Here is a 26,962-nt window from a genome sequence, read left to right on the forward strand (position 1 = left end):
ACTTTTTCAGCCCTTCAGTTTGCAGAAAAGGACTTTTTTTTAGTGTCTGCATTGTAGCATGAACTCTAATAACTGCTTTCCATCTGTTGCTGAACATGGTCCTGTAAATGAACTCCTCACAGCAGTGTTCCACCAAAAAGAAAGGACAATTAAGTGGTTAGCTCTTAGTGTCTGCTTTGGGGATAGGAGGATTTTGGAGGACCTTTGAGTTACAGCTAATCTATTGTAGGGGCCTCTTGCTGAAAGTATGCAGGGCCCCACTCTCTCCTTGCAATATACTCTAGTTTTGCTCCTTTCTGATCTGACTCTGCCTGAAACAGGATCAGAATTCTAGGGGTTTGATAGTATGAGTTGCTATCTGCCACCCTGGGTATGTTTGTATGATATGGAGCATGAGAACTTTGTGGCAGTTGACAGATAAGTGACACACAGTGTGTGAGCACCTGGCTCAGTTTAATTACGCTGATAAGCAAACCAATAGCAAGTAATTAAGCATTTAGTTAATGGCACTACTGCATGCACTAAATGCTGCTGCCATCATGATAGTCCTGCAGAGTGCTTCTAGACTCTGAGAATAAAGGTTTCTCCTTACATTGGCAGTCTAGACTTCTTTTCCTTCTGCATTTAACTCAATAGGTGATAGTAAAAAACCATTTTAAAGCATATGCTCCTGTGATTTTCTTGAATTGTAGCCCAGTCTTCTACCTGCTGCATGAACTGACCATGTGTATGGATAGGTAAGAAGCATCCAACCTGAGTGTACCTTTGATTTAATATTATAGGGAGAGGTCAAGGAGTTATTTCATTATTAAGCTCAAAGACTTCTGCTTTTCAAAATTGCAGGATTTCTGTCACTTGTAATAAACTTGTTTAGCACTTCTCATGTGCTACTGCGTAGCATGCATTGCATTTTTGCTAAGGAGTTTGTGATTGGCCTAACGTATGTATGATCAAACCCAGGTCTTCAATTTTAGCAGCAATATCTTGAATGCCATGGTTTCACTGGCTGCTGTGACATGGTATTCTCAAGGCAAATAATTGAGATGTAATTGTGCATGCCTGCAGATAGTCACAGTACTATATCTGTGTGAAGTGGCCTTCTTGGAATGATATGTATTTATATATTCATTATTTAAAAGTGCAGTTGTGGTGAGAAGTGAGAGGTTTTATTTTTAAGATATAAACAACAGGCTTATTAGTCTAGCAACATGTCAGATTTCTTTATATTATGAAAATGTATATTTAAAGTGTACACTAAATGCCAAAGGTATGCTTTCTTTCATTACCAAGTTTTGGATGCATACTTTGGGCTGAAGAGGATGGATTTTTGTGGGGGATGGGAGGAATGCATCAACACCAGCCTTGAAGTTGATATTTCATAATAGTAAGGTAGGAGGTAGATCATCAGACTGTTTTCGTATAGCAACATGTGAAAATACAATGAAGGCATTTTTACCTATGTGTTCAGTAGGTTAGTGAGTACTGGCAGAGTGATGCTTCTAAGTATAATATTACAGCTAAATTATCTTCTCAGAATATGTTTTCAAGATTTCCTTCTACTTCTTTGATTCAGACTTTGGGAGGAGATTGTTCTGTCATTTCAAGTTCTAACAAAACTACTTAGTTTTCTGGTACTTAGACTGTAAGAAATTACAATCAAATGCAAGATTTTATTTATTCTATTTTATTTATTTATTCTTTTATTATTTATTATATTGCAAATAATTTATTGTGAAGTTGATACCATCTCTGTTATTGCTCTTAGGCCTTGGACTACACCACTACTGTATACTATATCAATTAACATGCTACTGGTAGGACGTCTTGCAAATATACATTTCATCTGTTAAGATCCATAAAGAGCCAAGTTGCCTTATAACTGCCAATACCTGTAAAATCACTTAAGATTTTTGCAAATTTGTGGTGTGCATACTCCATATAGATGCAATATGAACGTTTTGGTTCCTGCACAGAAACTGTACAGCTATATTTAGCTGTAAAGGTTGGAATTTTCAAATACATGAGGCAAATTATGTAATGCAGAATAATAGAGATTATTTAAAATCTGTTTAAAAGCAGATGATTGAGATAAATGTACAGTCTCAAAGAATATATTTTTTTCCAAGTATTTGAAGTCTTGTACATTTGGCTTTTTAAATATTGTAAATTGTTTGTTTGTTTTTGTAAAATTAAGATAGGACAGCTCTAAGTATAGATTGTTTTGCATAGATGCGTTTAGCCCAGCACCTGCTGGTAACCAAGGCCCTCCTCCAATGATGGGTATGAATATGAACAACAGAGGAACTTTACCTGGCCCTGCAATGGGTCCTGGTCCTTCCATGGGACCAGAAGGAGCTGCAAATATGGGAACACCAATGATGCCAGATAATGGAACAGTGGTAATGTATCACAAATTTAATTCCTTTGAATAGCTGTCATGTCTCATGGCCCATTTTTCTTACCAAAGGTATTTTCACGCTGAGTAAGAATTCGTTACATGTTTTGGATCTGTTAAAAGTAATTGATAGAACCTTTTCATCCAAATAATTTACAGCCAGAAAGAGAAATATTTTTTTTATTACTTTGAAAATCCTACTTCCCTTAGGAACAAAAATCTGTTCGTTTGGACTTTTGCTGTTCTTATTCTTTAGTAAAACTAAATTCTCTGTAATAGCTTGTTGGGATTTTTGATGAACAGTTAAATGTTGGAAGTGTGAAGATATCTTTGTGTAAACTATTCAAATTTTTAAAGAGACTTTAGTGTTCTTTGTATTTCTTTTCTAACACTGTTAAATGCATGTAATTGACAGTAATTGTGCCAATTAGAAAATCAGTAGCCAACAGCTGTTGATAACTGTTATATCAATACAGGAAAAATAATATTGCCCAATTGCCTCAGGTAATAAGGAATGTGTTTTTATATGTCTGGGATTTTTAATCAAGCGTAGATAGGCCATTGGGATGCAGTTAAAGCACTAGCCATTCTTGCTTTATTCTCAGAGCCAGTCACTTTTCCTAGCTGTAATGTCTTATGTAGAGAAACAACTATATAATTTGAAATCTGACTTTTACATATTTTTCAGTACTGTTCTGATACTAGATTAGTGGTAGTGTGATATAATGGAATACGTGGTATTAACAGTTAGTCTGTTACAATTTTGTTGGAGCACAGAAGCATTTTGTAGCTGTGTTTTTTTTAGATATAGCTTCTCAACAGTATCTGTCTGTGATTGAGCAATCTGTATTATGAAGTTAGAACAAAATCCTTTGTTCCATAGAAGAAAATGAGATTTCGATTTTGCGCAAAATACATTGTAGGTCTGGTCTTTACCAGATAAAAAGGAGAGGGTTTTATTTCACATCATATGAGCCAGCTCATTTTATCAGTTGTGTCATTTCTCATGAAGTGGAGAGCATGCTATTCACAAAATATTGGATTTGGAAATGCTTTTGCTGGAGACCACTGTGTTACTGGTCACCTTGAGAACCGTCTCTTGTGATTTTATAGACACTGAAAAAGAGGTGTGTGGAAAAGGATGTGGTGTCATAAATCACAGTATCTAACTTAAACTGTTGTTTTTCTACAAAAAGTCATTCCAGGTATGGAAATGTAGGAAATATACTGACACTTGAAAATGCATGTTTAAAAAAATTCTTTTCCCTTTCATTTTCTTATGCATGCTTCTGAAGGACAAATTAGATTTTAGTTTTTTCTTCATTTTGGTCTTTGAAGGTTTTTAATTTGGAAGGTCAGGCCACTGCAGAAAGGCATAGCCTTATTGTATTATTGCTGTTGTTAGAATGACACTTTAAAGATCCTTTGAGGGCTAGCTACTAAAACACTGTTACAGTTATTTGCCACTGAGGTAAATGAAGACTATGCTTTATAAATTACAAATTTAATGTTTTTAATTGCCTTGAAGGGAAAGTTGTAGCAATCTCCCTTTTGTTTTGCTGCAGTCTTTTGAAACCCGGATTGTCTTTGATGTAACATTTTAAAAGTAGCCTCCACCACTTACTAATTTAGGAAGTTAATTACAACAGTTTTCTTGTTAGCTGGGAAGAGGGATCCTTATTGGAAAGAGGACTTGCTTTTTGTCCAAAAGTCAAATGGTAAAAGGTATCAGGAGTATGTGATAACTTACTTGTTGAAATTCGTATCCATTGCTAACAAGCTGGCATGCATAAAGATAATTTTAAAACCGTTTTTACCTACTGCTACAGATTTAAAGGTGCTTTAGCTCAATAGTAGATCTTTATGCAGCTCTTTAAGTAACCATCCTCATATACAGTGTTACACTTGAAATAACGCACATATATACAACCATGATCTAGGTTGCACGTACTTTTATCTATATAGATAAAATGCTGGGGGTTTATTATATATGCATATATATATATATATATGAATTAGCAGACTCCAGAGCTGCTGAGCTCTACTGCTCTTACTGGAGTTAGGCTTTCAGAAGAATTCTTTTCTGATTCAGGCATATAAGTAAAGTACTGGTCTTAAATGTCGTTATTGAACTCTGAATACCCGGGGAGTTGATGTAGATCTCTGTGCAGAAGGAATTTCTTCTGAAAGCATAACTGTCATTAACTGGTGAATGATGAGTTATTTCCACATCTGATTGTACCATGTATCTATGCTTTTAATGGTTTGAGTTTAAATTTCTCCATGTGGGGTTCTGTTTTTAAACACTTTAATACTGAACTGTAAGTGCTCAGATGGTTGTTTTTTTAACTTAAAAATTAAGCAAATAAATCTGTATAAGGATATATACCCTTATTAATATTAAGCATAGAGCCAAGGAAAGTAAATATGGAATATTAATTAGATTTTTATCTCATACTGATATTTCAGAATGAGCCTTAGTTACATACAGAGTTTTTTATAAACTAGGACTAGTCCAAAATTACACATTTTGTCACTGGTGTAGTTTTGTTTAGATGGAATTTCAGAATTTTAAAAGCCTTAACTAAAGATCTCTTAAGTGCCATACAAAAGGCTAACTCCAGATAGCCTGGACTTGAGCTATCCATATGTGTGTGGGTATAGAAGTCTTAAGGCTGTTAAAAGAATAAATGCAGTGTCTAGAAATACAGAAGCAGATTTCTTCCCCTCCAAGTTTGACAATGTTTCTCTGTCTAATTTATATAAGGAAGAAGCTTTGTAGTTGGTATGTAAGGCACAGTAGAGCTCAGATATAAAACTGTTGCTGTCTCCTCTGTTACATAGAGAATATGTATTGCTTCTCATGTGCCTGTAAGGATGAAGTTACATTCAGCACCAGAGTCGTCTTAAGTATTGTTTTTCATTTTTAATTTTCTTTACAAAGTTGGAGCATAACATTAGCACTCTTTAATTTCCAGCTCTTTTTCCGTAATAACTAATTGAATTGCTCCTTTCTTCCTTCTATGTGTGATCCTGATTCTGCTGGACTATCTGCTGAACTCCATGACAACATCACTTGTGGTTTTTGTTGTAACTCACATTTGGCATGTTCCAAATGGACTTGTGCTAGCATAATGAGAGATTCCCTCAAGGAGGCCCATCCCAGATGGGTTCACCTCTGGTTAGTAGAACGGGCTCTGAAACTCCTCAGCCGCCAATGAGTGGTGTAGGTGCCGTGAGTGGTGGACCTGGTGGCTTTGGTAGAGGAAACCCAGGGGGCAACTTTGAAGGACCTAACAAGCGTCGCAGATACTAAACCTTAATTCATTCCTTACTGTTTTAGAAATTCCAGTAGAATTATACAGTGATATGCCTTTATAATTTTAGCTGTTATCTGGAAACGGTTCTATTGTTATTGTAGTCTTTAAAACAGTTTTCTTTTGTAAAACTTTTTTTGTATTCAGTCATAGGCTTTGTAGTATAGAGCAGAAACGATGCGGATCATTATGTAAGGCAATGTGTTTGTGACTCTAGCAAAATGCAATGTGTGACTATGCTGTAAAACATGCAGTTATCTGATTACAATAAAACAAAAATCACTGGAAAGGATTTTGGGAATGTTATTACTAATACTAAGTAAGAATTTTATGCTTAATTATAAGTGGCATCATTTTCATTTTTGCGTAGTTTCTACTGTGTGTCAAGAAAGTTCCATTCTTAATAGTGTTTAGCTGAACTGCATGGTGCAGTACATACTATGGAAAACTTAAAACACAACTGCTTTTGTTTTGACTTTCAAAGAGCATAAGATTTTATACAAAGTGTTCTCAAAGTTGGTGTGTCCTTGCATCTCAATCCACCATTGCAAACTTAGTCACTGTAGGCTTATCAACAGAGGTTATCAGTTAGACAAATTATTAGAAAATTTAACTTGGGAGGGAAAAAAACAACTTTGGAAAGGAATCTTTATGTGTGCTTTATTCATAACAGTGTGAGTGAATTTACCTAAACCATATTTATAGAGGGGAAAATTGGTTGTGACATCTGTGTGTTCTGCTGATGGTTAAAGTATCTCCCATTGCAAGGAAGGCGACATTTCTGCACGCTGGTGGAAAGTTTTCCTCTGTGTTTGCACATCATTATAATAAGTATACATTTTCTCTAGGTTGGTTTTAATAAAAATATGTCTGTTACCAATGAACAGCTGTTTAATTAGGAAGCAAATAAATGTTTTCCAGTGAAAATAAGTGTTCAGTTATAGTTGAGTAATACGCATTTGGAAGGATTGCACACGAGTATTCTTCAGAAAGGTTTTACAGAACAAGGAATTTGGAAAATCCCATTTACAGCACAACTCAGGGTAGATTTGCTGATTGAGTTTTAAGATAAAACTGGTAGTAAAGCTATTAGGAAGCGTATTATGATTTTGTCTTGTCAGTCTTGGAAGATGATGGAAAAGACCTATTGGTTCTATTCCTGTGATGGCAAATAAGTAGGGATATTGGTTGGTTACTATTACTCTTTTTCCTGTGCAAAATAGTTGTAAAATAGTAGCGATCTTTTTTTATCAGTTCACGTACATTCTCAGAGGTAGACATAACTCAATTTTATCTGCATGAATTGTGATGCTATATTGGTTAAAAACTGATTTGAAATAACCTGGTGCCCTGTTAACATCCCAATGGTATATACATAACTCAGCATGGGATACAAGCAGCAGAGAGAGCTTGTGTTGTTACTTGTTAATGTGGCAGTGATTGGCTTGGTGGATTGAATTTTGAGCAAATAGTTAGCAAGAAAATTGCAATATTGCTGGCATTTTGGAAATACACTGTTACTTAAAATGCCCGTGGATATGGTTTAAGATACTGTTTTCATATAATTCAGGAGTTACCTTAGTGTAACTAAGTATGTAGGTCCTCACTTGGGACATCTGTACCTGCTAAGCATTTTCCTTTATATTGTCTTTAATGTTGCTATTTTTTGCTTGACTTAACACATGCCGCACTTTGTAATACAATACTGAGTTACCTTTACTCTGGAATACTCTTTCCCCTTGGTATATGTATCACATTATAGCACTCATTCTTTAAGTAAACCTCGACCAAACTGCAAATGGTTTTCCTTTACACACTGGTCCTAAACCACGAGATTTGGGAAAATTACTGTTTTTTCACTGCTATAAACTAATGCTTGCATATGGCAACTAGTTAAGCTCTCTGCTGTAGTGTTCTTTATGCAGTTGAAAATGCAGTTTACATTGGTATGTAGTAAGGTGTCTAAATATGAGATTACTTTTTTTCCTAATATTTTATGCCCTTGTACGTGACTTTTTTTAGGGGATTGAGGAAGTATTGGCAAATTGGTAGTTCTCAACTGTAAAGCTGTACAGGGAACATGTTCTAAATACAAATTAAACTGGGTCCAAAAGGTTAGTTCATTTTCTTCAAAGGAAAAGGCTGTGTTGTTCAGGCCTTTTAGCTAGCTCCTGTATATTTGTTTAGCTATGTAAGCCCTCCTCCTTATAATATCTGAGTATGTTTTAAAAGAACATTAAATACATTTCAGAATGAATCTTCTGAAGTTGTTAATACTTTCTGTGCCAGCTTCATGCTATTTTAAGTGCATGTTTGTTGCACTGTGGTTTTAATAGCAAGTGGAGATATGCATGTATTTGAAAGTTATTTTAGATTTTATTTAACATTAGTGATTGTCATTCCACAGTTGTGACCTGCCCTGCCTCGAAACCTCTGACTTGGATGGCTCTTCTGCATGGTAGCAGTGTATTTGTCAGCTGTCCTTACTGCAGAAAATAATTTAATCTATTTTTAAATGTCTGTGAACCAAATCCTAACAAATTAATACTGAAATGTATTTTGGGGCAGATTGTAAGGAGTTAATGAAGAATGCCTTTTGCAGCTCATGACATGCTGCTATGTTCATCTCTTAAAAGTTTTCTTTGGGCTGCTTGGCTTAACTCTAAAGGCAGTGCTTCTCATTTTGCCAAATGTGGTAGTAACTGATCCTAGCTATACAATAAACACCTAATTTTATTGAAAAAGGAATGGTCACAAATTGAATCTTTGAAATATGTAGATGTGGCCAACCAGTGTTTTTGCATGAAGGTTCTGCCCTTCTGCTAAAGTGATTAATTTTTCTTGATCCTCGTCTGGTGGAGCAGTTTATCATTTTTTCTGTGTACACAGGTACTCAAGTTTTTAACTGCATTTGCACTGTTTTACTGGAAAGTACAGGGAAGTCCTGACACTCTGCTATATGCGATGCTAAAACAAGTAGGCTTGGAACATATGTCAGTCTGCCAACACAGTGCACTTACTTTTTTAATGTACTTACTGAGCTTTTAGATTATTCCTTTAGTTTCTATTCCTAAACTACCTAATTTTCCAGTGAGATACAATTTTGATACTTAAAGCTTTACTACTCCATTTAAGTTATACACTGTTCTGACCAATGTGCTCATTAGATAAAGCACATTGATGTCTTGGGAAACTTTGTGGTAATCCTAATATACTTTACTATATTAATTTCCTAAGAAAATCACAAACTACTGTGGATTACCTAAAAAGAAAATTCCTGATGTGCAGTTGTTTTATTTGTTGTCCATATTTTTTTAATGCAGTTGTACATAAAGATATAATAAGCTGGAGATTCTTGCTAGAATAAAATTTAAAATAGATGGCAAGATGACAGTATGAACTAAGTAATTTAATTTTAAGCGTAAGCTAGTAGGATTTTATAGTATGCATTTATTGAGGATCATTCTGATATTTAGTATGCCACCATATTCACCAAATTTATTTCCCTCTTTTCCACTCTTGATTTCAGATACAGAATAATTTGTAATTACAAATACTTTGAAAGGTACTAGAAACACAGTGACATTGATGAACTATGTCTTGCTAAACAAGTTGCAATCTCCCTTGAGATAACTTGGCTCAAAAATGCTGAAGTAACCAATCTAAAGACAGATTCTCAAATGAAAACCAAAACCCTGTAGGCCTTTTGAAGGGAGAAAATATGCTTGGAGGTGAGATATTCAGCAATTAACTGGTGTGAACTGGTGGCATGAAGTTCATTTTACTGAAGTATGTTGCAGAAACAAATTTTTTTGTGTACTTCCTAATTTATCTATTTTTTATAAGAAGTTGAGTTTTTTATCATGATTTTTCCCTTCCCAAGTCAAACTAAAGCGTAATGGAACTACAAAATTAGCACAGAATACAGGATAGCAACTAGAGTCAGTTTATGTTGGACCACAGATGTGAAAATCCCATTCCTGAGACTTGAAGTGCTGCATATCCAGAAGTTTTAGAGTCTGCATGCAGGAGTGGGGGACTTCAGAGAGCGCATACTTCCAATGCAAACTAATTGTCTTCTCAGGAACGCTCAAATTATTAATATGGGCACTGTGCTGTTATTAAGATGGTCATCTTGGAGTTTGGTTCTTTCCTATGGGCTGTTAACTCACTCCTAGCATGAGGTAATATTGGTCCAAACTTTCCTGACTAATCAGTGGTAAGGAGGGAGTGAGTGTGTCCTATGAGAAATGCAGAGGTTGGACATTACTACTTTAGATTATTGGCTATTCAGTGCTAATTTGGTGGCAAATGTTGAACTGTAGTAACCTGAAAGCATTTACTTTCTTAAAAATTAACTTACTGAAATGTAAGAACTTAGTAACAATAAAAGGACTGACTAAAAACTTGGAATACCTAATGTCAGGTGTAATTTTTCCCATTTGATTGTTTTTATGTTACCATTTATTACCTTTCCAGATATACTGTAAAGTAGTTTCAGCAATCTCACCAGTTTAGTGTGTTTTGTTGATGGTTTCAGGTGCTTTCCCATAAAGTATTTTAAAAATCATATCTGTAGGCATTTCAGGTGTGTTTTCATAGTCATCCATGAAATACTGAAGCTAGTTATAAAGTTGCCTAATATGTTACTTGTAGAATAAATAAACTGAACATGAAATTTTCATGAAAACAGTACTTTTAATGTTTATAAATGCATGGAAACAAACCCTCAATGTGTTCATTTTCAGTGGGATAGATTTTTAATAGGTCTTTTCCATCTTGAACTTCCTTAAGATACTCTGAAAGTTTATATAACTGAAATTTGGAGGCATCTTTATTAATGACCTCAGCCTGACTCTTAAAAGTAGTGCAAGAAGTTTCTTCTGTTTGGAACAGCAGCCCTTTTTTCCTAATTGAAGGAGCTATTTGGAAAACCATTCAGAGATAAGCACAGCATACTTACAGGTAAAACTATTTTAACAAACCCTCTGCTCTAATGTAAAGATTACTGTACACACAAATCACATTGAAAGAAAAAAAGCAGTTTTGTAAATGTGGGTAAAAACTCAAGTGATTTGTATGCAGTCCCTTGAGTGGAGAATACAATGCTCATAATAAGAAGTATGAGATTCAAAAGGAACTGGACTGTGTTACTACATACACATGTGGATAAGGTTTTTCCATTTGGTTGGGTAAACGATTTGTCTAAGACTTCCATTGTTCCTAGATTTACTAGTGTGCTTTTATGTCTCAATTTCTGTAGATTAAAGCATAGCTGTATAATTTGATTGAATTTACATGCTAACTGTATGTGGGACATTAAGTGCTTGACTTGAAAGAATTGCAGTGAGAATAAAGATACTGTTCTTGATTTTTAAGTAAAAACTGCATAGATCCTTGAACAGGAATAAGTGTGGAGGGTCCTGTATGTAACTTGAACAAAAAAAATGGGAGAGAGGGAATAAAGTAACATAATAAAAGTGAGAAAAGTGTGGTTTAATTTTATATCTACAGCAGATTCACAGAAATAACTTTTAAGTTTTGTTCTGTATGAAAACCACAATGCAACTAATTTTTAATAGAAGAGGTGGAAATACCAGTTACATTCATGTCTTGGATTTTTGGAACTGAATTTAGTTTTGTGCAGATGTCCAAAGAATAGCAGAAAAACTGAAATGAATTCATGTTTCAGAAATACTTAAAAATTCTTGGGTTGTATGGTGGGATCACTGCAGTTTGATATATCTCTTCTGTGTTGTTTTTTGTGGCAACCATATACAGCATACACACACCATGTAAGTATGTAACAGCTGATTTAAAGGTTGTTAGCCTCTCATCAAACTAGTGAGAATCCAGTCTTAAACCTGAGTGCGTCATAGACAGAGAAGCACCAAACAGAAGACCATGGTAAAGGAAAATGAAATAATACATATCTATTAGTAGTAATGGGATTAAGGTATTTTCATTAACTTTTTGCCTTAATTCATTGTAATCAATTTTTTTGTGTGTGTGACAGGGAAACTAGTTTTTTTATCAGTTAAAGAAAGAAAGGAAAAAATCCCCAACAAAACACCTCTCCCAAAGAAATCCCCAAACCCTAAATACCTCAGTGTACAACACAAACCCAAGCAAAATGTGTTTTCTCACTTTAAATAAAAATGTATACTTAAGCAAGGTGGAAGAGAAAATAAATCTAAAAAGATGTATAAAACAAAAGAGTATACTGTAATTTTTTTTGCATCTGTTAACTCTTGATGTTCTGGTCATTTTAAAGTGTTGCTTTTAAAAAAAAGTTGCATTACTGTTCATTATTTGTTATAAAAGGATTTATTCTACCAAATTTATTTATTGTTACTAAGTTTCCAATATTTTTATATAGTGTAAAAGTGCATTTAAAAACACTGCATAAACCAGCTATTGCAGTACTGCAGAATGCAGTCTTTGAACTGCTAGCTGCATTGATCTTCCAGGCTGCTTACAAATGTTTTAAATATTTGTATGCTAATGGAAGTTGGAAATATTTGTGTGCATATTTAAAATAATCCAGTACGTGCCTTGCTGCAGATATGAATAGCCTTTTACCCTCCTTGCTGCTTGATCCTAGTCCCTTTGTGTCCCTAGGCAGGAGACACAGGTAAAGGCAGGTAAAGGAGACCATGGGAGAATTATTGATTGTGCTCATTTCAGTGTGGAAGGAAAGAAGAGCAAGAAGGGGCAGTAGAGCAAGACTCTTCATACCTGTGCATACATAGGGTAATTTGTGCTGCAGACACAGAACGTAGTTCAATAAATGTTCTCATTAAGTGAGTTTGGAAGAAATACATAGCCTAGAACAAATGGGTAAGAAGTATGTTAAGGGGTTTAGGTGTCTGAATAACATGGTTATGGTTACATTCTTGGTGATAGTTGGGCCAAGAGGGTGAGTGTTTTGAGCGGTGAAGAAAAAAATGTCCTCTAAAATGTTGAGCCAAGTTTTGTGTGAGCTTGATCTGTCTGTTCACTTTCTGCAGTTACCAAGAAGGTTACATGCAAGCCAGTAAAAAAATGGAAAATAGTGTTCTTCGTGATTTCTCCAGGAGAAATGATATACGCAGTTGCTTTAAAAAGAAGCAAGTCTATTCACATGTACTTTTTCTTGGAAGAAAATATTAAACTGCCATTACAAAGATGGGAAAAACAGTCTTTTAAAATGCTTACATTCTTCATTCTTTACCCTGATAACCCTGTGTTGTTCCATATATTATGTTCTGCTTTTAAGGGACAGAGCATGTGAAAGGTAAGCCACAGCTGCAGTTTTAATCAACTTCAAATAAAAAACTTTTCCCAGAAGACACACCTGTAAAAATGAAACAGTAGTTCATCTTCAGTGTTGTTTCAGTGTGGAACACTGTGTTTCTAGAACTTAGCATTGTACCAGTTCCAGTTCCACATCTGACATTTTCAGAACCAGAGCTGTGCCAAATCGTGCAAATAAAATTTTTGCCTTAGTGTGTGAAGAGTACAATTACTGCAATTCAAAAACTGAATGTTCAAGAGTTTTGAAAGAAAGTGTATGGAAGAATTGTCATCTATTGAATTGCTGGTTTAAAAGTGAAAATTGTCAACTTGGCAGCAGGGATGGCTGTACTTCTAATATTATTTTAGGCTATATGTCAGTATTATTGCCATGTTATACTTTGTGTAGTTTTTGTAATACCACTTAATGCATGTTTGACATTTTTCTTGCATCACACTTGCGTAGTTTCATATATTATTCACGCTGATGAATGCAACTGTCTGTAGATGGGGGGTATCAGAGCATTGTTTAGTATTATGTAACTTGTTTAGGAGGGGTTTTCATTGATAAGCTTGTTTTCTGTCTTGTGTTTACTCTGGATGTTCTGAGCAAAATACACCTTTTCTACTTTATGTGGGGAAAAAGTAGCAAGTAATGAAAAATTGGTTGTTAGGAAAGTAAATGGAAGTCCTGGATGCTTCTTACTGTTTCTAAAATGACAGCTGGCTCAGGAGAATAAAATCACTTGGTATACTTTCTGCATGATTATTCTAGACTTTTCCCTGCTTACAGCACACTTAAGGATCATTATTCAAGGTTGCAAACAAAATTTTTAATTTCTGTCTGGTTTTAATCCTAACTGTGTTTACAAGACGGTAAATTAAGCTCAAATGTCTCAATGTTTGCTCTGAATAGTACTCTTAACTCTCCAAGTTGCATTAAACATAAGGAAAAATAATTTGTGTTTCATAGTTTTTAAATACTGAATTAGCCAGTCCCCTGGGGGTGCAGTGGGGCTGGAGGAAGCGCAGATTTGTGGAGAAATCATACTCTTGTTTTCAGTTGCATTATGTTCCTGAGCATGCATATTTTATTCTAGATTGGGCCCATTTGTTGCAAAGATTTAAAAAGAAATATCATTTATCATATTTAATTCAGTTATAAGTTCATTGCTACATTGTAAAAATCAGAATTGGTTAGTTTAGGCACATTTACTTTACTGGAGATCATGGCATATGGTATACATAGCAGAAATAGGGTAATTCCAGTGTTGGTAGTTACTAGTGATATGTTGTGCTTTTAAGCCTGGATAAAAGCTGATACAGGATAAAAGCTGATACATACTGAGCATAACAATGTCTTAAAACTCGGTGCCCAGAACTTTGATGCTGAACTTGCATTTCTGCTTTATTGCTGTAATAATCACAAAAAAACAGGTTGGAAAGTTTTCATCTAGATTACATGAAGGAAGGTAAAGGATTGATTATGGTATGTTGCTTGGTTTTGAGGTCTTGTGTGGGAAAACTGGTATTGTAGAATCTTCTTTATATGATTGCTTAAAAATCTACTGGTTTTTTTTCTAACTGTCTTGTATATTTAAAACTGTCCAGTGTGAAGGAAGCCAAATGATCTATCTTTAAAGAATGTGGGAAAACTATTTCTCTAGAGGTCTTACTTGAGCTCTAAATCATTTACTGGTTTGACACTGAGGACTTAACTCTAACCTTACACTACAATTATATTGAAAATTGTGCAAGCTTCTGCCAAGCTTTAGAAGTGATGTGAGGATGTAAGGTGACATTCACTGTAGGATTGGGCCAAATTATTGATATTTGATGCTTGTCACCAGCCTGCTCTGGTTATCCTAATCCATTTCTTTTAGGATTTTGTTTCCTTTTCTGTACTCTACGTTTTCTTTTGTTGTAAAAGGCTTTATGTTTTCCTGATGATGTGGAAGATGTGAGCTGTATGGAACTTTATTTGGGGGCTCTAACACTAAACTTGATGGAAATGGTTTAAAGCAAGGGAAAGATATCAGATGCACAGTACAGTTCTATCTACGATTTGACAAGTTGTTACATACCTCTTCATATGTGTTTTGTTAGTATGTATCATGTATGTTTTCTTAACCTGTTGTGCCTTTAAAACAGATTTATGTCTCTTTCTAAGGGGGGGCAAAAATTTTTGTTCTGGATTAATTTCATTTAATTGTTTCTCTTTTCTGTAATTATGCAATAATGAAGTGACAGAGAGTTCGTGAGAACTTAATAGATAGTTACTCTTCCTAACTTACAGATGTGTGCAAATACTAATACAAAAAAGTAAAAGTAGATAAGTGCTCTTAATGGATTTACAGATGGGGGGATACTATTGTAGAAGAGCAGGAAAATGTGGCTTTATCTTTCAGTTTGCAGCTTTTAATAATTTGGGAACTGCCATAGAATTAAACATCCCAAATATGACTCTTATAAACTTCATTTAAAATTCTTAAATGCCGTTTCAGAGTTCTGCTATAAGCCAAACTAATTCAGTGTAAACATTCAAATAAAATACATGCTTTAATGGAAAAAGTAATTCTGAAAGCCTGTGTTTTATTAAGAAGAGTAACGTTATTGGGGAGTTAGGTGTATTTTCTTGTATCTTTACTTCTTGACTATGTAAACTTAAAGGAATAGAGGTGAAATTAATGGCATGCAGGGAAAGGCTAAATATACAGGACAAAATTTCCTGGGAAAGGACTGAAGTTCAAATATGAGTAATTTAAGTATCAGTGCTTCCAGTAGAGGACTTCTGTCACAAGTTTAAGAGAGCTTCTGCTTAGAAACAGGTGTTGCCAAATCTGGTCCTGCTCTTATGGCAGGGAAATGTCATCTTTGCCTTGATTGTCACAAACCAAGAATAGGATTATCGGGATTTAAGTTTATGAAGAACCTAGTTATCTTGCCACAGTAATAAATTTGAATGGCTGAAGAGTCAGCATCTTAGGTAAGTTTGTCTGCTGAGTTGGTATATGTACAGCTGCATGATTGTCACAGCCTTCCCAGGACTTGGAATATGGTAGTGCCTTTGGTTGTTTCAGCAGTTGCTTCATGTGCCTCAGTTAATGAAGTTCATTTATGACAGCACAGATGCTTTTCAAAGTCATCTTTTCTGCTTCGCAAATTCTCACAGGTAGTGACAGCCACTGCAGTTGTGGGTTGAGAGTGGTGCTGTCATGGGGTGCTTAAATCAGCATTTCCTCCTATCAGCTGCAGTCAGCTTAGTTTATACCTGTTCAGTCATTACAGTGTACTTCAAAATACTACTTTTCATTAATGAAAGTTGTGTTCTCAATGAGGTGTTGATCTGAGCGAGTTTGAGTAGAGACTTAAAAAAATACAGAAAATACAAACTAGTTACATTTGTACTGTCAATGAGACAAATTCCTTTAATAATTCCAGGTGTGTTACAGAAAATTCATCTTGTGAATGGTTCTGATTCCCTAATTTTGTAATAAAGGTAGTTGGATTTTGTTCTATTTTCTGAGGTTTATCTTTAAACTGTTTGGACATCTGCATTTATTTTAGCTTTCACAGCTTGATGTAAACTAGAGTCCTTCAAACTTAATGCATAAATATACCCTGTCAGGGCATACTCATCAGTCAGGTGCTGATCACATGCAAGATTTTGCAGAGTCCAGAATGAAAGTAAGTGTATAAGTTGTTAAATAAGAAATAGAGTTACAAGAAGACCACAACAAGGTTGAACAGAATAGGAGAGCAAACTGCTCTGAAGGTGGTCTGTAAAAAATAGTGCAAAAGAATCTGATAACGAGTACATGTTCTGTTAATCTTTCGAAGAAATGGATGCATCAGGATGCAGAACTTCAGTTTGAAATGCAGACTTCTTTGGAGAAGCTGCTGCTTGCTTAAGTGGAGTTTCTTTTTCAAGACGTTGCAAGTAATGTTTGTAGTGTATTAGAATGGATGTTTTTCACTCGTATACATCAAAAGTCACAAACAGGTAAATTAAGTAACAGCTTTTATGTTTTAGTCTTTGTGTGTAACCATTTTCACATTAATGTGTTTATGTTTACAAACTTGGCACCCAGGATAATTTTGATAGCTTGTTTGTAAATTAGTATTTTTAATGTGAGAATTATAGTGCAAGCTTGCATCTTGAAATCTGAACAAGCTATGATGAAAAACAGTACCAGCAATCAGTCTCTTTGATGAAAAATATTTAGTTTTGAATATGATGCCAAGTTACTGCCTTTGTATATAAGATGATATCAAAAGGGAGTTCCTGACTTCTCACATGCTGCTCTTGGCCTAGTCCTGTGCAAAGGAGTGTCATCACTGAGGCCTTTACTTTCCTCTCAGTTGGAGAAAATGGTAATCAACTGGAGTGACTTTATGGGGAGTATATGGTGGAATGGTTAATAGTACTCCTAATGCTCACTAAGATGCCTGATTTGTTATTCAGACTTGAAATTATTTCTAATATAGTGTTTTTCAGTCCTCTGCCACAAGGTGTTCACTTTGCTCTATGCTGAGCCTTTTTTAAATGTTTGATATTAACTTAGAAAGCTGTTTCACTTTGGGTAGGAAGAACAGCTTTTATCTTGCAGGTGGTAGTGACTTCTACTAAAATAAGGAATGCTGTACATAGAATTTACAGCATTCTATGATACTATAAAGCTGAAATAAATCCTAATAGTGCAGCATCAGGAATGTGTCCAGTTGTGCAAGGAAAGGATGAAGAGCCAAGTTTGAGTCCCGGCTTGCCAGGCAGAGAGTAGCAAATAGAGAAATGATTCCTTTATTTAACATTGCTTTGTGGGTTTTTTCAGAAACAGGTAAGTCTATCAGTATACCAATATGGGGTAGAACATTTGCAGAATACTCTGCAATTTATTAATGCTGTTTGTTGTCTCCATCTTGAGATACAGATTCCATTTTCTGTATTTCAAATCTAAGATTTTCTGTTTTCTACCAATTATGATTTTATTTTGGTGGAAGCCAGAAGTTGATATTCTGCATTTGTTAGAGAGTAATCTGTGATGGAAGTTGTCACCCAGTAGAGTTAGTACAGGAAGGAAATTACTTAATTGCACAAAGAATCACAGATCTTTTGATGGGACCAGAAGCAATGGGTACACACACAGGGGATTACTTCTGAGCATCAGGAAACATTTTTACTGTGAGGGGTGACCAAGCACTGGCACAGGCTGCCCAGAGAGGTTGTAGAGATGCCGCAAGCCATCTGGATGTGGTCCTGGGCACTGGCTCTAGGTGTCCCTGCCTGAGCTGAGGAGTTGGACCAGATGATCTCTAGAGATCCCTTCTGATATGAAAGGGACATTAACAAGTCCATGATTCTGTCGTCTAAGCAAAACTTTGAATTTATTAAACTTTATATGAATGAATTAACAGTTAAGCCCCATTACATGCTTAGGTATTTGAATCCTTCCTTACTAGGTTTCATTTCAATGTAGATGTATGTACTGGGTAGTATTGCGAAATTTTGCATTTTCGAATGAAGCATGCCAAAGAAGAAAGCTCTTGGAGTGAATGAGTTGTTGTTAATAAAGACTGTGTGACCACGTCTTGCCCTGCCCTTCCCCCAGCACAGTCTTACGGCTTCAGAGATTTTAGCCCCACAAAGATAATCAGTTCTGCTGTCATTATTTTGGAAGAGGAGGTTAGGACACTGGCCTAACTTGGCACCTGCTGCAAAAATGACAGGTAAGGAACCTTACAGGAGGGAATGGGGAGCATTGTGTGAAGTTCTGTAAAGCAGAATTGCAAACACTTCAGAAGCTGTGTATTAGTGAGTTTCACAATTTCTTAGGAACACTGTTTTTTTCTTTTAATTTGAGAAAATTGGACTATGCACAGTATAGGAAGTTTTGTGTGAAACTAGATTCCCCTTTAGGTTTTGGAAGATAGAAAACATCCTCAAACTAGTGAGGTCATCACTACTATATATAAGAATTATTCTATAATACAAAGCTTATGCTGATTTTTTGTAGTCTTAAAACTAAGATATGAGAAAACTGTCTCTTAGGCTTTGCATATGCACGTTTTTGCTACTTGAAAACAATTTTAAATATTTTTGATTAAAAAATTAGTCTTAATAGAGGTATGCCTATTTAAACATCCCTAAAATCTTAGTGATTCTCTTAACTCCTTGCATAAGTTTATATTTGTTTGCATTGTGTGTAGCATAATGGTATCCTGACTTCTCTTAAAGTAGTAGAGCTGTACTGAGATCCTACTTAACTCTGTGCTAGCTGTGCTGGTTTGACGATATCTTGATTACAGCAGACTTTTCTAAATCTGTGTCTGTGATAGGTGACCTCAGAGTTTCCAGAACCTGGCAGAACTGTCTTGGGAAATTTTAACTGTAGCTTCCAGTGCCAGGTGCAGCATTTTCAGATGCTTTTAATTTGTCAGGTTTCTTAAGTTTCTTTGTGAAGTCACATCTATGTATAGTTATTTCTAGGTGAAAGAAATTATGAGGGTTAAAGGTTATTCTCTTGTTCCTTCAACAGTTTGGTACTTTTTAGCTGTTCATTATAAAGTATCACAAAACGCTCAGAACTTCACATCTGTGTAACCTGTCATGTGAGTTCTGAATGGAGAAAATAACACCACTGGATATTTTTCCAAGTTGCACAGCATGAACGCAGTCATTGAAAGTAAAAATCTAAACATTGAAAGGTATTTCTGCTGCTTCAATGACAACATTTGTAAAATGGGTAATTATGAAAATCAGTGATAAGCCAGCTATTCTGGTGCTGCAGGTTCCTCCACTTGAAATGGGAGAGTCATAGAAGGGAGGGGACTGTGTTAAAAAAATACAGGATTTACTTGCTGTTTCATAGCAACAAAGAATGACTTTAATGACTTGGACTACTGTCTCACAATGCATAGAATTTTGCAAAAAATGTAATATGTGTGTATATATATAAAAAACTCGATGCTATTGTGTCTTGCATCTAGGAAGGTAATGACTTGCAAATAAACAATTTTATTAATTTTATGAAGTGCTTACGAATTTTAGTATCTTTGAATTCAGACCTTGCTGAAGCTGTATAGATGAAAACTTTTGTGTCTTCTGTTTAAATGCTTTCAGACATGCTCATCATTCCCTAAATACTGAAGAAATCATCTAATTTCTATGTGGTGAAGATCTGCAATCCAAGCAAAACAGATACTAATGTCCCTTGATCGCAGATTGTCACTGGCATGTGTTCATTGCCTGGCCACTAGTAACTGCCACCATTTGTTCTTTTTTGAAATCTGATCCCAGAAGAGGAATATTACTTCATTCACATTCCTCATTCTGTGTAAGATGCTAACTTCAGGTACCTTACACCTTGTAACTTTTAAGTTGTGAAATGGATGTGAAATATTTTTAATGATCTTGCAAAGGAAATGGAATGCCTTGTTGGCTTAACTCAAGTAGTATTTTCCCTTTTGTTTCTAGGAACTTAATTCTTCCTTTGAGCTCTAATTTGGTAATTTTTTTTTCCCTTTAAATGCTTGCTTCCTTCTACTTCTCTGCAAGTACTTAATATGCACTTATTAAGAGAATTTGACAAACACAAGATTTGGGAAAAATAGTGTTGTAGTTTGTCTCCTAAAATCCCTGGCAGCTATGCAGTGATGCCAAGTAACAATTGCTTTTAGTCTCTAATGATTTTATTGTCCTCAGCAGGGACTACTCATAATTAAGATGAGCAGGTTTGGCCAAACTAAAGTTAAAACTACGAGAAGAATGGGGAGGATAAGATTGCCTGACCATTTAAGAATGTCTAGCACTGTATCTCTTCTGTTAGTATGTCAGCAGCCAACATTGTTATCTGTTACCTTTTGATAGGTAAGCCTGAACAAATGCAAACATGAACAGAGCTCTACGGATCATCTCGGGTTCCCTTTGGAAACCCCAAATAAGTGGCCACAAGGGATTGTGTGTTTTCCTGAGAACAGCTCGGCATTGGAGTTCTTCTTGCTGTGTGCTGGATAGTGGTTCTGCTACTCTCAAAATCATACCTGTGTCCGCTGGTGCAAAATGCCATATGGTCACTTCAGTGGAAGTCAAAATTTACCCGTGCTGCTGTTGTGTGTTGCTAGGTAATTTTTAAAGTAGACCTAAAATAAAGGGGAAACTTAGGGGGGTTTTGTTACTCTTAGTTACAGTAGCCACCAGAAATCCTATTAATTAAAAATAAAATGAAAACCAAAAAAAACCCTGAACCAAACCACGAAACCTGTTCTGTCAGTCAAGCTGGCGAAGCTGCCACACATCCGTATGCAAGGTAAATGTGTAGTGTCCTTCAGTGTTGTAGTGTCACAGCTGTTCCTGCTCCGGATTAGCGCCGGCAGCCTGGAGCTTGTCCAACACAGCCGGTCTCTGCTGCAGATATCCTGCCAAGCTGAGTATGCGTTACTTGAGATAGCTGCGCTTAGGAGTTGGTTTTCAATTTTCCTTCATAATGGCACAGTATATGCACAGGATCACTCCGTTTGTGTGTGATGCCTCTCTTCTCTCCAGGCATGTTTATCATGCTGTTAGCCTTTTAGACTAGTTCCGATTCATTTTGCTTACCATTTTGCTTTGAGCTTTAATTTAAAGAAGAGTCTTATCATATGAATGAAAATTCAGTCTCTTATTTTGAAAACAACTTTCTCTTGAGTTCCAGCTCACTCTTAGAAATCACTTTTTTCATCACTGACTGCTTGGATGCATTCAGCTCTAGCAAAGTAATTGCTAATGGTAGAGTTTATATAGGGTAGAGAAGTTGGACTGGTCTTAGAAGAGGGAGAATTGTGAAGAAATTGTGCAGAGGCACATTCCTAGTAGAAACTATAGACATTGTAATACTCCCAGCAGTCTTACTGGGTGGTTTTAGAGCCTGTAATCAAAAATAGACTATTTGGCTACAGCTTTGTCACTAATATCTACTGGTTGCCAAGAGTATGACACACTGCTTTCTCTTCAGTAAAGCTGGGTGGCCAAGAAAGAGAAAGTAATATTCACTGTCAGTTACAGAAACTGGAGAGACTGTGTTGGGCCTTGATGCTTTAACTTTGTTGGGGTCGGGGAAAGGGAGAAGGAGAGGGTAATTATTGGGTTTTTTAAATAATAAAATACAGACTGAAAACTGTGCAGTTTATAATTTTAGCCTTCCTGTTAGATGGGTACATACCTATCAATAGCTACATTAATTGCTACATTATCAATAGCTACCTATCAATAGCTACATTAAGGTTGAGGTAATGTCTCAGGACACTAACACTTGTCCAGATGAGAGTTCCAGCCAACTCCCTATGACTGACAGTTAATCACTACAGCTATTACTGCATTTGACTTGTAAAATGATTGTAGAATCAACACAGTTAGAAAGGGTTAGTGGGCTGTACTCTGTCATTTGTGCTTTACGAAGAAAGCATCTATCTTGCTGAATATCTGGTACAGAATAGATAACTGAACTTTTGAAATCTGATAAATAGCAAGCTTCACCATGGTGTGAGAGGGCAGATAAAAAGGAACCAAATGGGAGAATTGATTTAATAGGACTCAGACATTAATCATGCCAAATTAAATATGGTATTTATTCTGAGCTGCACATCTCAGCCTGTTTTCAGCTGTTTCTGATAAGGTAAATATTACCTTTATTGTAAACGTTTGTGGTTGTGTGTTGTAATTTACACGTATGTCGCTTCTTGAATTGCTTTTTGGGACTGCTCCTAAAGTGAAGCTAGCCTGAAAGGTGCAACCTGTGAGTGGCTTTCCAAAGGAATTCTTTCTGTAATAAGTGCTTTGCAGGGTCTGCTAAGTTTTATGATTTTCAAAACAGGACCTCAAGATGTTGGAAAATCATTTTAACAAGTCTTTACTTGAGAGTATGGGGAATTCTTCACCCCTTTGTGCTGTTGTGATGAGGACTCTTCCAGGCAGTCTTCTCCGTAGACATTTCCTTAGGGCTCTCAGGCTCTGCAGACCTATTTCTGTGCCTCAGTAAGGGATTATGCTAGGCCTGTCAAACATTGCAGTGCTCACATCTTACTTTAAGTCTGAGACATTTATGGAGAAGAGGTGATTTTAATTCTGGGAGGAGGGAGTATGTCCACAGGTGAGAGCTGTTTTGAAGCCTGAATGGCTGGGGCATGGAGCTGTTGAATTTTAAACACTTTGGATAGTTGTTTTGCATGTGTACTCTATGAGAAGACACTGTGCAAGGTGGATACCACTTCCTGCAAATAGAAGCTAATCGATCACAGAAGTTGTAAAATTACGGAAGTCCTAAACTTTTGAATCCATTTCTAACACTTGCAGTATTAAACTGTATTTTAATGATACTTGTATGCAGTTCTGTTGTGAGATGGTTTTTTATTCCAGCTCAGTTCAGATATATTATTTTGACAACTTTGCCCCTAATTAATGTCTGTAGAACAACATGCTGCAGAAAGAGGAGGAGACTGCAGTGAGAGTTGTTAGTTCTCAAGTGTCACTAATGACTCAGTGTTGTGTGCAGGGATCACAATCATTTTAGTGGCACTAATATTAGAAGGATGAAATGCCACTTCTGCCACGTGCCTTGGCACGCCTAGAATGTCTAGAATGTCTTCTGTCACATGAAATATATATGTTTTAGAAAACCTCTAAAGGGAAATGACTTGGGGCTCTTTGGATAAGAACTACAGTTAATCTACTCCAAGCAGAAATGTAAAAATCTAAGAACTTGGTAATGTTCTTGGAACAGCTGTTGTTTAACTGCTGAGGTAGTAAAAATTTAAATAAAATCTGTGGAGAAACTAAGTGGTAGAAATGGGTAGAGAATAAATAGATTTTTTTTCTGGTAATGGGAAGTTTTATTATGGTTTATTACTGCATATATAATGGGTTTTTGAAAAGAGAAGCTACTGTGTTTTCCCTTTTGCTTGAAATGTCAGTTATTTACTGTCTCTTTATTTTTTTAGGTTACTATTAAAATCTTAAAAATGCAGATGAAGACTGGCTTGTGCAGAATCCTTCTGCTATGTTATGCAGACAAAAGAGAATCCTAAACCAGGTTTTAGTACAAGGTACGTATTAAGGTATATGGCTTTATCCAGCAGTTACTGAAATCAATCCCTGCTTTTTGTTCAGATTTGTGATTTGATGTAGTTGTGCTTCTACACTTCAACTAGTACTTGATTTCAAATCATGTAATTCCTGTCATATTTCCTGCCATGTGTTATGTTTTTAAGACTTCAGGCATATGCACACAGCCTCTAGCAGACAGCTCAAGCTCTGGCCAGCCATCCAAACCCCATAGTGCCACATTAATATGATGCCATGTCTGAGCTGCTGGATGTTACTGATATATTGCACCCCACCTCCTGATTGTACAATCAACACAGTACTTACTGATTCTGAACAGTCTTTGGCATTAATTAGAGGGCTGTGCTCTGGAAGGTGGGGTCCATGCACTCTGGGAAGCCTGGGGCAGTTTGATTTGTGTGCACACAGGTGTGTACTGCCATCTGCCCTGACTGGACAGCATCTCAATGGGGCTGACAGAGAGTAAGGTTTTAAAGGGAGTTCTATGCGGCTGAGTTCAATAGTTCTGGTAGTTCCAAAATACCAGTTATTTTTATAAAGTAAAAGTTAAATTTAAACACTGGTGGGATTTGACCAAGATGTGCACATTCTACTGATAAAGCAAGAGAAACTTGTATTAATTCTTCTATTTGTTTGGCTTAGCAAAAGGACTCAGAGCTGTCTCTGTAGCTGTGTTAACAGTAAATAAGAGAATTGAAAATATAAAGGACCAGAACAATTTATCTGTTTTATAATAACATGTAAAAGGTGTCCCTATCCCTAGCAGGGGTACAGACCAGATGACCATCTCTCTCCATGTGCTGGCAACTTTCTTTGTAAAGCAGGATGCCATTCGGATGCCTTTGTGGCCAGGTTTGCTCAGGGTGGTTCTTGGACCTGGTGTTCACCAGGGCCACCATGTCCTTACCTGCAAAGGGGCACTCCAGCCAGCTGGCCTCCAGCCTGTACTGGTGTCTGGGAATATTTCTCCCCAGGAGAAGGATTTGGCATTTCCTTCTGTTGAATTTCATGAGATCCTGTAAGCCCATTTCTCCAGCCTGTCATGCCATCACTGGGTGGTGGCATGACATTATGGCCTTAACAGCCACTCCTCTCAGCTTTGTGTCACCTGCAGACTTGCTGAGGACATGTTGTCCCATCAACCAGGGCAGAAATGAACATCCTGAAAAGGACTGGCCTCAGTACAGGGATACTCTATTATTCACTCACATCCAAGAGGACTTCGTGCCACTGACAACCTTGTAAGCCCATCTCTTCAGCCAGTTTTTAGTCCACCTCATGGTCCACTGAGCCAATCAGTAGTCTGTCAGTATCATGACATGATCAAAATGATAACTGGAAATACTATGGCAATGTCAAAAGATTTCCTAAGCCAAGGCAGACAATATCCACTGCTCTCCCCATGTCCACAACTGGTCACCTCACCACAGAGGCTCTCCAGTTGGGATTCTTAAGAATTTGCAAATGACCTCATTGTCAGTCCATGCGGTCTGCTGCCACTTACCTTCTTGCCCTTCTTGGTCTGGAAATGTTTTTTGGAGTAGTTGTTCCATCACCTTCCGGGGGCCTGTAGTTCCCCGGGTCATTTTTTCTGTCATTTTCTTCTTGAAGACTGGAGTGATTTGTGCTTTCCCCTGATCCTTGCACACCTCTCCTAGTTGTCACACACTGTCAGCAATGCAGGGTGGCCTTGCGAGGCCAGCAGCCAACTCCTTCAGCACTCATAGGAGCATCCTAGCAAGCTCAGCACGTGTGACTTGTCCAGTTTGTGTTCCCTAACCTGGACCCTGTCATGTTCTTGGTTCTGGGAAGGGCACTTATGAGGTGGGAAAGTTGATGCACACCTCTTTTTGTGGTTCTGCTTTTGCCCTTCACTGGAGTCCCATTATTTTCTAGGTGTAGTAAAATCACAGTATAAAAATTATCCCACAACAATCTGCAGTATAAATCAGACTACTGAAATAAGCAACCTACAAGCGTTTACTCACAACATCTAAAAAAGATGAGCAGCTAAAGCTCTTTGTCAGAAGCAGCAGTAAAACAGAAAAATACCTAATTTTCTGAGTTTGATTCAAATTTTTTTTTTTTTTTAAATCCAGAGGGCATTTTGTCTTGACCATGTAGCCATTGGAATTCGGTCTTGTTTGTCCCTACATATGAGAGTGCTGCTGTGCACAAGAGCCATTTGGGAACCTCGGTGTTTGGCAGGTTTCCCAGGCATCTCAGAATTTTTCTGTCAGCTTACAGTTTCCTTCCTGTGAAGGGGAAAAAGGGTGGTCAAGGTTCCTTGGAGATACAAATGTTCCTTTTACTGGCTAAATAACAACTCCTTGTCTCAATGAAGTGATAAGAACCTTTCTTCCTTTTCCTCCATTCCATGTGTGTGGGCCTGAGATTGCAGTGTGAACCTGGCTGACCAAGTACAATGACCTAGTGAATTTGTGTTAAGTATTGTGCCAGGCTGCCTTGCTCATGGGCTTCCTGAACAGAGGGAGCTCCAGCTGCCTCGGTGGGGGCAGGGCTGTCTGAAAAATTGCTGGCATTTCTCAGCTCTTTATCCAACTGTATTTGCTGATGTGTTGCTCTGTTATTTGCCATTTGAGTCTTAAATGCTCTCCTTTGATGACAGAAGCACACTTGCAAGGAAGTTACCACTCAAGTGTCTTTTGTAACTCCTCAGCCTGAATAATACTTCTTGGAAATGTCTGTCTCCATTGAATGCATTAGGTTGCAATGGAAGCCGCTGGTGGCTGCCCACCCTCTGAACTGAGGCTGTTACATTGTGGATGTGCAAAATGCTGCTCTGCACCTTGGAATTACAAGGACGATCAAGGTGAGAATATAATCGTGTTTCATTTGTTAAAACTCCTGTAATGGTAC

The 26,962-nt window shown here is 36.7% G+C and overlaps 1 protein-coding gene across 8 annotated transcripts in view; it reads left to right on the plus strand.

Annotated features, from left to right (window-relative positions):
• PSPC1 (paraspeckle component 1) overlaps positions 1-26,962 on the plus strand; it is a 58,126-nt gene that overhangs the window by 29,639 nt on the left and 1,525 nt on the right. For 3 of the 8 annotated variants that reach the window (XR_014617039.1, XR_014617040.1, XR_014617041.1), the window contains exons 8-10: positions 2,230-2,399; positions 23,959-24,063; positions 26,810-26,915. Coding sequence is in view for 2 of the 8 variants with exons in the window: in XM_084227058.1 (XP_084083184.1) it covers positions 2,230-2,399; positions 5,526-5,711 (356 nt within the window). In the remaining 6 variants the exon portion in view is untranslated. Of the gene's footprint in view, positions 1-2,229; positions 2,400-5,525; positions 6,484-20,854; positions 21,293-23,958; positions 24,064-26,809; positions 26,916-26,962 lie in introns of those variants that run through there. The other 5 variants (XR_014617043.1, XR_014617042.1, XR_014617044.1 and 2 more) reach the window with 5 other exon arrangements.

The sequence above is a fragment of the Fringilla coelebs genome (genome assembly GCF_963513975.1).
Source record: "Fringilla coelebs genome assembly, chromosome: 2".
Taxonomy (NCBI): Eukaryota; Metazoa; Chordata; class Aves; order Passeriformes; family Fringillidae; genus Fringilla; species Fringilla coelebs.